This window comes from Triturus cristatus, chromosome 1_2 (assembly GCF_964204655.1).
Source record: "Triturus cristatus chromosome 1_2, aTriCri1.1, whole genome shotgun sequence".
NCBI classification, from domain to species: domain Eukaryota; kingdom Metazoa; phylum Chordata; class Amphibia; order Caudata; family Salamandridae; genus Triturus; species Triturus cristatus.
The window spans coordinates 316,893,874-316,907,167 of NC_140580.1; the positions used below are offsets into that span (position 1 = coordinate 316,893,874).

A 13,294-nucleotide genomic window follows, 5' to 3' on the forward strand; every position below is an offset into this window, starting at 1 on the left:
AAAACATAGTCCATATTATTTTACATGTTCCTCACATTTAAATTTCTCCCAAAACAGAAAATGATAAACGCAACTTCAACAAAAAGAATTTCCATTTCTATTATTCATTTCTTAATTTACCATATACATCTCCTCTCAAACTCTATCCTCACCTTTAAAATTAGTTAGTTGTGAAAGAAATGTGGCACTCAAACAGCAGATTATCAGAGCCAGGATCTCTGTTCTCTACACCTCTCTCCTCTCAGCAGAACCAGATAATGGCAAACTTTCCCTCTATTTTTCCACACATATACATGTAAGTTTCAAATCTCAGTGCTTCCCCCTTTTTTTCAAATGTAATCACACATTTCTATTGGTTGAAAACCAACCCTTTTCCAAAAGTACCCTGCCCCCAACTTGACTTCTGCCTAGTACCCTTCCCCCAACTTGACTTCTGCCTGCTACCATAGCAACAGCTCATGGAACACTGCTGTGTGGAGTTAGGTCAGAAGTTCGCCACACAATGTTTCAATTCCACAGAGCAAGAGTGCTTGACTTTTCAAACCTAACAGCAAATCCATAGTACTGTTCTTTGGTAACACATTTTTTTGTACCAATACAAAACATGCTTCTATTAATTTACACATACAGCCTAGTTTTTATTCTAGAATGGTATGAAACAGCCAATCAGTTCTTTTTGTTTTGTAAAAAATATGTATGCCTCCATTTCCAAACTGTCTTTCTTTTCATATTGCCATTCTATTGAAAGACACCTCCTGAGTGCATCCAGTTCTCCTTTGAAGATGTTCACAGTGTGGATTGTAGGGCACAGCTATGTCTTCTGGAGTGAAAAGTTTGCAGAGAAAACAGATATGGTGAGAGACCTTGCTTTGCCAAATGTAGACATTAAATGGATTGGTCAGAGAGGGTTAAAGTGGCACCAATTGATGCCATTGGTGAAATCCTTCATGCAAATCCAACACCCTGACCTCATAATAGTGCACTGTGGTGGCACTGACCTAGGCACTTTGACTGGGGTAGGTCTGGAAATGCTTATGAAGGACACCTTTGCACAACTGTTTTCACTTTTCCCTAAAACTGCCTTTGTGTTTTCCAACATATGCCAAAGGCAAAAATGGAACTGGTCCAATCATTTCTGTCCGCAGATTGACAAAGCAAGAAAGCACGTCAACAAATCTGTTTCTGCTTTCCTCCGTGACTATGGTATGGGTGCCATTTACCACAACAACTTGCGTTATGACATGCAAGACATTTATAGAGGAGATGGTGTGCACTTCAATGATGAAGGGAACAGAGTCTTCCTCTTAAACCTTAGACTCTGCATCGGTACTTACTTGTAGGTACCACTAAAAAATCATTTCATAAACACAACGGCTCTTTTTAGAGCCCCCTAATATCTAAACACTTAAATCTGAATTTCATTTATTTTTTTATTTTTTTTTTCTACCGTACGCTTACCGTAAGCTTACCGTACGCGTACCCCGTGATTTTTTTTAAAATCCATAAATGTTTTCTTTGTACTTTTCTGTCCTTCTTTGACCCCCTCACAAATGTAAGGGGGTCTGTAACTCTCCTCATTGCCCCCTTTTCTTGTTTTCACTCTTTTTTTTCTGAGTGAAACACACAAAATGGCGGCCGCCGCTTCCTGGTTTCGGCCGATTCGAATGTTTACTAAGATCTAACAGCCAATCAGAATCGCGCTCGCGCACGCCACCGTACGCGTACCGTAAGCTTACCGTAAGCGTACGGTAAGCGTACCGTAAGCGGGCTCAGATATATATATTGATTTAAAGGCTATTTTCTCAGAATCTACTGAACAGATTTACACCAAACCTACAAAAGGCACTTCCTTGACATAGGGACTACCTCTCTGCCAAATTTCTAGTAATTCTGTTCAGCCATTCGGGCTGTAGCTCGTTCTAAAGGTCCTATGGAAAAATGCATGGGAAAAACGCGTTTTGGGACCCCCCTTTTATCTCAGCCCCCGCTTGACGTATTCCCCCGAGACTTTCAGGGTAGGAGCGGAGCGTAGCGCCCCACCTATTTTGAGAAATTCGCGAGGATTCATCGACCGGCGCCAAAGTTATTCAAAATAGAATGTTGCGGATTTCCTTTGGAAAAGGGGTCCTAACTATAACTACCTACTGGCGACCGCCAGTAGGTAATATATACATACATTGAAAACTATCAAACTATATATGGAACATTATAAATACAACCTAAATTACTCTTTACCATAGAAGGACATAACTGCTAGAAAAATCAAACGAAATCTAAACTAACCTAGAGAGTCAAATTACAAACAAATCTAACCGATAACATCAGATAAACAATTAAATTAACAATATAAAATGTACACTGATTTTATCAACTAAATACTTCAAAAACGACAAATGCTGTAAGACGAGGAAACTCTGCCGGATTCTCTGACCAGACCCTTAATGAAGAAATATATTGAGCTTGGCAACTACAGAATCAAGTAAGTAAAACTGATATTTAAACTAAAACTTGTAAATCAAAAGAAAAAATTTAAAACAGCAAATATTTAATGAATCACTCTACAACTTCTATCTATTCACATATACTTCCTTAAGGAAAACACAACTTTGAAAAGGGATTACCTGCTGGAAAAAACACCTATCACAAACCAGCAAAAAATGTCACAAAGTATACATAAATTATTTAAAAATATAAACTCACCCCAAAAGCCAGTAAAAATAAGCCTAAAGACTTCAAGCTCTGCAAACTACAGAGAAATAAACATTTAAAATGAAAGAAATGCTTTTTTCCTTCCATCTGAAAAGAAAGCACCTGCTTCAAATTATGATACTCAACGGAAAAGCCACAAAACATTGTGAAACATCGAAAAAGAACATACATGTAAGTATAAATAATAGAGGTAGTTGCATAATTTTTTTTATGTATATAACAAACGTATACACTTTAAAAAAATGGATTCATTTATACTATTACACTTCTTGGACGTATAATGATAGAGAGAGCTAACATGCCAGAAAGACAAGCAGTTGCTACAGGCCTGATTTAGATTTCGGGGGAAGGGTTACTCTGTCACAACTGTGACGGATATCCCGTCCGCCGAAGTATAAATCCCATAAAATATTATGGTTATGGGATTTATTTTTGGGTGGACGGGATATCCGTCACTGTTGTGCTGGAGTAACCTGTCCTTCAAAATCGAAAACCTAAGTCACGTGGGTTAACCCTACAACCAAAAAAGTACATCAACAGAAAATGTGACTTGGAACTGTTCCAAATATTATTTTAATGCATGCTATGGAAGAGCCACTCTATATAATGTTGTTATTCATGTTAGGGAACACAACTACCCCCAGATGTAACAGAAATAGAAGTAAGGGAGTTATTGCAGGATATAAGAGAGGCGAGCACTAGCTCCCAGGAACCCACAACCAAAACCCTAAAAGATATACTTCCTAAAGTCCCTAAACCCATCATGGGCCAACTACGACCTAAACCACTTTAAAACATTGAATTTCATGATCTAAAAAAGCCACCAGTGATACAACCCCTGCCCCTAGAATGTACCAAGGCATAGAATACCTAACATTTAACAATGACACATAATGAAGAACCTGTTCTGTTATATGACAACTTTTACAATGGTAAATGAATCATAAGATTTTCTACAGCAGATAAATTACTAAAACAAAGTAATTGTCAAACCCGGATGATGGATGAGACCTTCAAAATGTGTCCTAAATAATTCACTCAAATATACACCATACATGTGAATATCACAACACAAATATCCCATTTATATATGCCCTTCTACCAAATAAACAAAGCAGCACTTACTACAAACTCTTAAACCATGTCGAACATAAAACAAATGCCTACTACCTACGGAAAATAACCATAGACTTTGAACAAGCCATCATTCAAAACATTTTTTTAAATATACCCCCACACAGCCATTCAAGGCTGTTACTACCATTACAATAAAATCACATTGAGACACCTCCAACAATCTGCAGTGTAGAATATGCTACAAGCAGCCCAATTGCCTTTGAAATATACCCCTGTAAGGAAATGCCTCTTTTTTCACGACCACCCCTACAATTTTGGACTGATGCTGCCTGTTTTTCAACTCTGAGAGTGCACTGAGGCCTGCTAACCAGACCTCAGTGCCAGTGTTCTAACCCATTACAAAGTGTATTTTGAATTGTCTACACCCAATTGGCATAAGCTAACTAACTTATAAGCCCCTAGAATATGATACCCAGGGCATGTAAGACAGAATGTTCACCCAGGGCTGTAGCACTAGTTGTGCCACCCTGTGTGTGACAAGGGGCAAAATGGCTCCCAGCCTGCCACTGCAGCCAGGAAGAGCAGTTTCAAACTGCTAGTTTGACTTTGTCATTCAAACCAAAGGCAATGGCCTCACTTCCCTTAACAATACATGGAAGTCTCCCCTACGACAGGCCTATGGAACCCTGAGACAGGAAGTGGTATATTGTTAACTAGGACATATCCATTTCATATGCCCTAACAGCAAAACTTCCAAATTGTAGTTTCACTTTTAGTAGCCCCACAGAGTTACTGTCTGACCACTCAGTCCAGCTAACTTCTGAATGAGACTACTAAAATGGGTACTTCAATAAGTTAAATGAATCGTGCCCAAGTTGCACTTAATGTCACTTTTATGGAAAAGCAATATTTAGAAATTTGCCACTCTATAGCCCAGTTTGTTCAGTGACCTTACACGGTCACTGGCTACCAGGAATCCCTCTGCCCTTCTGGAGAGTGGTGTAAACAACTCCCAGGTTCAGGAACAATAGAAGCCTGCAGCAGGAAGAGGTTTTACCTCTCCCTTGCAGGAAACCCCTCAGGGTGTTGGCTCCGCAAAGCGAGCTTCAAAGGCAAAGCTGTCTTTGGTAGGTGAATGGCAATCACACTCCTGAAGGGTTGCTCCTTTGTTCTGATAGAAAGGCTGGCGGCAGGAGCAGAGAGGGGAGACTAGTTTCCATATCAATTTTCTCTTCGGCGTGTAGCCCTCAGGTAGTCACACCTTTGGGGTGGGCTACTAAGCTCCTAACACCCAAGAAAGGTTCCAGATATCTTGAGAGTGGCCAGAATAGTGCACTTTGGGATTGTTAGAGGCCACACATAGCCGGATGTTGTCACAGGGAGGGATCCTGGTAGCGCATTGACTAGTAACCATATGATCCTCCCCCAAGGTACTTTCTTTTTTTTTTTTTTTTTTTTTTTTTTAAAAACCTTTATTTAGCACTGTGTACAAGACAAATACGGGCCTACAACCATCCGGCCGGCCTCGACACTTCTGAAGCTTGATAGCAAAGTATATGTCCACTCGGTGGCACGGCAGCACATAGAAGCATACGACCTATGTTACAATAAATCCACGTGCACCGAGTGGCAGGAGACAGCAAGGTTAATTTTAAAAATTATTTTTTTTTTTTTGTAAGGAGATACAGAAACTAGAACGGATCAGTGTACAGAACAGACGATCATATGATAAATGGGTAACAGCCAACAGGAAAGTCAACTAACAGTGAACACATCTAAAATGGCGGCACGAAGCTATAATACCAGGATATAATAACGCAGCGAGGTGTGCCTCCCAGCCGCTACCCTCCTAACAGCAGTCCCCCCCACTGACCCTAGAAAAGACGTGAGAAAAGGACGGAAAAAGGAAAAAGAAGGCCCATAGAAATAAAAAAAGTGCCGAAGAAGACCCCCCACCCGACACGCATGCCGAGGCTATGGCCTACCCCCCCCCCTAGCTACGTGTCTGTCGCCCCATAGGAACCCGAAATGTAGAATTAAGAAAAGAAGAAAGGAAAAAGAACCATAGAAAAAGAAGAGTGCACTACCCTATTACTCCCAGGAAAAGGAAAAGCGGGGAGGAGCCCACCCCACTGCCGAACTCCCGGACTCCCGCGCCGCCCGTACCTCCTGCGCCATGTACAGCACAGTATCAAAAGACCCACGTAAACCCGGTGGTCCCGAAGCAATACCCCCCAGCACTTCAGTACTTCACAAGTCTGCCCCCCGGCAGAAGAAGGAAACAGGGGGCGAAATCACAGCGACATGTAGCAAAAAACAGGTCATTAAAAACTACTCAGCCAATATAGCAAAACGTGTATCAGTCCAGGTCTCCGTCCGCCGATCCAACCAAAGCGACAACGAGCCTGCCATCACCCCTGTCCGGACCGGCAGATGTGGTTCAGGCCCGTCCATTGCTGCGAGTCACCTTCAGCCAGGACAAAGAGACAAGATGGCCGCTCTCGAGGAAAGGGGACCATAAAGCCGTATCGTACCGCAGGGTCCCAAACGCAGCAGTAACATGCCACAGAAGCTCCAGCGATAGGTGCCTTCAGGGTAACATCTGGCAAGGGAGGTGAAAGGCTAGGTCTCAACAGGTAGTTCGTAGGCAGAGTCACAGCGTTCAAAATGGAGGGTGTCCCTGCAACTGTATCCGTGTCGATGGGTTGATGCGTTACATTGTAGCCAGGAGGACTCCGCGCCACCGCCCCTCCGCTCTGCAACATTGTTTCACCTCCAGGAGAAAACATGGGCAGCGGGGGATCCTCCAGCCGGGGACGTCCCGTTGCGAACAGTGCCTCATCGATTCTCCGGGTCAGCGCCCAGCAAGTACTCTGCATTGCCACTTTTAACGCCACGAGGGCGGCCAGTACATCCCCACAGGTCGGGTCTCTCAGTACCAAACATCGGTCCGCCCTATCCCGCTGCTCCTCCGATGCGGCAATCAGCTCCGGGGCACATGGGCGCGTAGACCCTGCGAGTCCAGGGTCAGCCAGCGTCTCAGCAAGAAGAACAGGCGCCATCGTCATCTCCACTGCAGGCACTTAGTAGCGGGACAAAAGTGACCATGTATACCGGAGATCCGAGGATGTAGACACCGGAAAAACTTCGTGCTCCACTCGGGAACTGCACAGGGCGAGAGCGCCCCACGGTTGCCGTGCGGACCGGCCGTTCGCCGCAGGAAGACACTTCAAAATAGAGTCCGCTCGCTTTCCTTCAGGGTGGCTGAGGAGAGCTAGTATTAGGGGGCTCCAACTTCGTCCACACCACTGCCAGCGCGGGGGGGAGTCCGACCCGGACGTAAGGGTCCGACTCCCGTCGCACAGCCAGCGTTGTCACCCCCGCGACCACCCGCAGTAATCCAGCTCAGCACCCCGTCCACATCCCTCGGCGTCCAGCGGCGGCCATCCACGCAGGGACCAGGGGGAGCGCCGGAGGTCGAAGCAAACACCGAGTCTGCTACCAAACCCGCCGACAAAGGTGTCAGGAGAACGCCAGTCACTTCAGTGCCGGTAATCCGCGGCGGTAGAGCGGCGCAGGTCAGGAGAATTGATCAGGATTATCAAAGGAAACCCCAAGGTACTTTCTGGGCATAAATATGGCACCCCTGGAACCGTGTACCTCAGATTACTACAGTACTGGAGAAAGGACGAAAGATAGACCCCTCTGCTGACCCCTGGAGTTGGAAAAGAAAGACTGCACAGTCTGTTGAACTGCACCTGCTGCATCTTGGGCTAGTAAAGAAAAGACTATACCTGTGGCTCCTGGCTTGACGAAAAGTCACTCCCAAGCCCCAGACCAAAGAAGTGAATCCAAGAGTGAGTCATATGCCCCTCTGGAACCAACACCAGGGCCAACAAAGCTGAAGAAGCACAATTCTGCAAGTAAGTAGCCCCTTCTGGAGAGTCGCCGCTGACCTCCGCTGGGCGCCTCAAGAGACCAATCTTCAACAGCCAAAGAGGGAACCCTACTCCACCTGACCCAGGAGTGTCATCTGTGTCCAGATTGGTTGCCTAAGAGGGACACAAGCCTCCACAAGGGATTTAGTTGGAACTGCTGTGGACAGAGACCAATAGCACAGCAGCAGCTGGCCTTCTACTGGCTAAAAGAGGACTTCGAGGGGCCCTGACTTTTGTGGCCAAAGTCACCCCACCTGACCCGTGAACCGAGGAGTAACTGCAAAGACACCCCCGTCCACCACACAGCACCCAGGTAAGGAGCATTGTAAGTCTGCTACGGCGGTCTCTCTCTGATTCACATTTAAATTCTGCTTGTACCATCGACAGTACACAATGCATGTAACTCATTTATGAAATTAACAGGATTTCATATGTCATTTACACTGTTTTCATATTTGTTTACTACAAACAGCCTTGAAAAAGTCCCATTGGGGATGAAACACTTGTCGACTGATAATCATGTACTGGGTTGGAAACGTATAAACACAATAAAGACAATGAAAATATATCATATGACCTTGAACTTATGGACTGATTTTTCTGGTTATTTGTCCTCAGTGGTATTTAAACAAATTGTTGGAGTGATCCAATATATTGTTTTATGATTTTGCTCTTCTTTACAGTAACACCATCACTGCCCTTACAGGTAGCAGGGGCATATACTAAGGTAGAGCCAGTCTTTAAAGAAGCATTCTTTCTGAAGACTTATTTCACAGCGACCTATCTGTATTTAACATACCGTTTTACATATGAAAGGCTAGAGGGCGAACTGGGGATTTCCCACCAAATTTGACAGTCCAAAATTCTTCCGTTTAAAACTCTAAGGCCATTTTGTCAAGACTATGCAACGGGTGAGAAAGATCAGAATACAAAGTGGATATTGTTATGTCCCACTATTGGATAATCCCAGTTTATTGGAATAATTTTCTCTACTCCATCAATCTTCAAATGTGAATGGCATTTGAGAGATTGGTGTGATCCTTAATAAAGAGGGGGTATTGAATTTTTCAGTGATCCAAGAGACATTTTGGGGCTGATTACGTTGTCGTTCGAAAAGGAGTCTGACCGAATCGGTTTCGGAATGCTTTCCAAACTACTCAGGTTCGGGGAGTCCGACCAACTGATTACGATGTGTCTGAACACTGTTCTGCCGGGCTCCCATTGACTTTAATGGGAGCCTGTGTTACGACCTACAACACAGGCTCCCATTGGTTGTAGAAAATCATGCGCCCCGTGGCAGGCACCCCATGGTGCCTGCCACACTGTGCATGAATGGAAAGGGGGGACCCATGGCCACCCCCATGGGCCCCATTCAGATACCCCCGGGTGGAGGGGGACCTGCTACGGGCCCCCAAAGTCAGATTCTGACTGCCGATCCATGTCAGAATAATTGTTTCGCAAAGGCTGTTTGAATCCGACATCCTAATCGGTCGGTTGGGAACGTGGTCCATAGCCCGCTACGATTCGGCTCGAGCCAACTCAGTTACTCTGAATGCCTTTCGGAACTGAGTCAGAAAGTCCAAATGGTTTCCATCCATCGTAATCAATCATTTGGAAAAATGTCCGAGTCGAACCGAATGCCATTCGGAGCCTTTCTGAACAACATCATAATCAACCCCTTAGTATAGAAAGAAGGGAGGGATTCTTCAAATATCTATTGGTTCACATTTATTTCTAATGATATACGAATTCTAGCAGCCTGTATGATGCCATGGTTTGCCTCTCTCTTGGAAGAGCTTGATCGGCTTAGTTTAAGGCCTGTTAGTGGAAACCTTAGCTTTGGACTACACTAACCTCCATGTTCAATGGTCAGAGGACGTAAAGATGCAAATTACACCCAGAGTATGGGAAGACATTAACACAGTTTCACACATCCCAACTATATTACACATCTGAGAGAATAAGCAAATTCGCCAACCTGGGCATAGCAGCAAAGGCCCTAAGAACTGGCACCACACAGTATGGGAATGTACTTCACTACATTCATTATGAATCCACATGTTTCAGCATATGGAAGAGTGAACCTTAGTTTTGACCCAGGCCTAGCCCTCAAAGGCAGGTGGCAACATTTTGGCCAGAATTTGGAGTATAGCGAGTCATTTCTAGACTTGATTATGGAAATGCGACTCTGACGTGTCTACCCAAAACAAGATCACCTCCTCTAAAGGCAACCGTCAACTCTGCCGCTAGACTGATTCTGTGATCAAAGCGTTTTGCCCACTTCACACCTTCACTCAAGTCCCTACAATGGCTCCCGATCGAAGCTAGGATATTCCTTAAAATAGCATGCCTGACTCACAAAGCCCTGCGCTATGGTACACCTGAGTACCAAATGCACAACTTAACTCTATCAGGTGGTAGTCATCCTCGTAGAAGTGTGAGCCTCGTGGTAAAGCCAGTGAAATTCACGGCATTTTTGACCCAAGCTTGAACTTTCTCCAGCTCAGCCACCAAAATATAGAACTCTCTCCCACCAGAGACTCATTTGAACCTTAACCCTTCTACAACCACTTTCAAAATTGAGGTAAAACAGGTTCTTAATCAACAGATTCCTCCCAGAATTACCAGTCCCTGGATTCTGCACCATCTTGGCACATCAGCACATTTGAAATGTCTCCTGACGATACCACAACCGGTAATTGCATCGCAGATGACCCATGTACAGAGTTTATAGGTAAAAGCCCACTCTGCCCTGCAGAGCTGATAAAAGTTTGTATGACAGAAATCTTATACTGTTTTTTTTGCTTATGTATGTAACTGCAATGACCTTTTTTATGTACAGCACTCTGATACCTTTGGGTCATGTTCGCGCTTATAAACTTGCAACAACAAAAAAAATAGCTAACAATATTTTTTGACTCCTTAGTGGCAAAATCCTTCATAACATTTAAATGGATATCAGATCCCATCCCACCCAACCCCAACCCCAACCCCAACATTTGAAGAATTGATTTTAAAGATGAAAAGGATTATACATATACAAACTACATTTAGCACGAATTGGCAATCCAAGAGAGTTTAGACAAACTGGGGCTACTTTGAGAGATGGATTAACTCAGTGTAACTAATATATCTGCATATATATCTACATATTGACTCCATAGGTTCAACCTGCTACTGTGCACTATTAATTCTCTGTAATATTTTTCTTTTTCATAGGAGTCAACAAAGATTGCCTAAATGTAAATATGAATTGGTATGCACCTTCTCTGTCTTTAACCAGTAAAAAAATCTTGAAGTAATGGTGGATATCACACTTAAGTGGTCCATGTTTTCATTGTGAGACAAACATGATCACCTCGCTGTCAGTGTGAACATAACAGACAGCGACAGGACAACTAGGTAATTGTGAGAACATTAACAACATAATACGATAAGTCATACTTTCATAACTGAAGAGAGCATATATATCTCTGTGAACAAAATTCTCATGTATTTTATTTTCAGATAAATGACGTCTTTAGAACTCAAAGGAGCATTACAGGAAATGTTACAGATTACCTATTAGAAAGTTAAGAAACATAGATGAAATCTAACAATATTAATTGCAAATCCATGTATGGAGCAAGGTGCATAACTTTGCTATTCGGATGTGAAACAGGTCCCACATCTAATAAAATATCAAAGAGGGAAAAGACAGAAGGAAGACAAAAGCAGCCACAAAATGTCTGATGAAGATGGCTTTGCATGTAAGTCACACCAATTCTAGAAAAGGCAATACTTGACTGACTACCAGGTGGGCAATTGATTGGCTTTAACAGTGAGAAATGCTACCCAATTTCAAGTAACCTATGTCAAGTTTACAAATATCCCAGTGTGAAGAGCCATCTAACACCAGCCCATCTTGAGTAATTGAACAGGCACCTCAATTCTAGGAGTGTTCGCTATATACATTATCATCTCTATTGACTGTTCATCATTCATTGCACAGAGCAGTCATTTTCACATATAGACATACACACACACATAAATTACTTCCTGACACTATGTTAGAGATCTATGTATGGACTGGACACTTTAGTTTGTGACAAAAGTAACATACTATTAACTTCTCAAGTCTACCTGTTACACCATTTCCTTTCATTTGATTTGGGAGTCCCATTGCCATTGGTTGATGATTCGCAGTCTCTGCTGGCGCAGTAGCTCGCGCTAGAACTCTTGCGAAATGACCTTCAGTACAACACATTGCACCACACACAGGAAAAACAGCAGCAGCAACAACATTGGTTTTGAGTAACTTTGAGACTGCTTCAGCTGAGCATCCCATCAAAGAGAAAGACACACTATTAAGGGTTTTTCATTAAAGGATCTTAATGAGGCGACTTATCAAAAGAGCGAAGGCAGTCCTGTTCCGGGTAATGGCTATTTTGTAAAGTCTGATGGAAAACACATGTCAACAAGCAGTGAAGGGTATGTTGTCAGAACTCCCATTGCAGCTCACTCCATCGACAACCATCATCGTCTTCATCCCTGTCACCCCCATGCTCTTCTGCGTCACCAACGGATTCTCTCCGGCACGGCTCAGTGCAGTACAACTCCGTCGCCTCCGACATCTCATCTCCTTCAGCATTTGATTCATCTGGAGCCACATAGTATAGTAAAGGATTTGGCCAAATTTCGTTCTTAATGATCTCCCAGAATTCATCGGCAGCACCGCAGTTGTCTGTGAACCAGTAGAAGACGCTTCCTTGCCTGTCAGTCGTCTTCCTCCTCTTCAGATCCCTTCTCCCTTTCTGGCAGCGGCACCTGGCCAGGTCCTCTCCTGCCTTCCATTTGATCTCAGTTGACTTGATGCATGCTTCTCTGCCCTCTTTTTGGTCAAATTCCTTGGAAAGGACTCGGTTTTCAAAGTAGGGATTCTCTTCAAAGTGAAATTCCATTCTGTAAGTGTCCTCAGAGTCTGTCAGCCGTACCCTGGTCAGATAGTGCAACACTTCTTTGTCCACTTCCTCCAGCAGTAGGCGGAGCCGAGGATGACCCAGCAAGGTGGTCGACCAGAATTGGGGGATTTTCGAGATGAGCTCTGACCTTCTCTGGAAGAGTGGTTGACACAGGTTATTGTACTTGATGTTTAATTTCAGAATCTCTGCGCTCCCCTGCCTGTCTAATCGGTTAATTTCACTCTGCACCTTCTCCAGCTCTCCTACGGTGTCCTGTTGTTCCTGGTCGGAGGCCTCTTCACCCCATTCATGGTAAGTGCAGCTAACCTCTGTTTTACTGGTTTTAGACGTGGGTGCCATGGCCAGTACTGTTTCCCTTCTATCACAGTTCTTCAGTTTGTACAAAAACAGGGTTCTGGTTAGTTGTAGCCACGTGACTTCCTCGTCCTGAGAATACAATACAAAATACTCTGTTTCTGGCAGTGCTGTTGTGTCCTCATATGGCCTTAGGAGCTGCTGATAAAACGAGACAAGCTGAGCAGGCCCATCTCAAGGCCTTACAGGAGCCATTATTGCTTCATCATTGCATCACTGGCTGAGTTAGGCCTGTGACATTAAGAGGGCAGCTTT

General features: G+C 43.9%; 1 protein-coding gene across 1 annotated transcript; it reads right to left on the reverse strand.

Moving 5' to 3' along the window:
- Positions 1-12,202: 12,202 nt before the first annotated feature.
- On the reverse strand, positions 12,203-13,024 carry LOC146867240 (protein SET-like). Its single transcript, XM_085620431.1, has one exon. It carries the CDS (start codon positions 13,022-13,024, stop codon positions 12,203-12,205), a length of 822 nt encoding a protein of 273 aa, XP_085476557.1.
- Between the last annotated feature and the right edge of the window lie 270 nt (positions 13,025-13,294).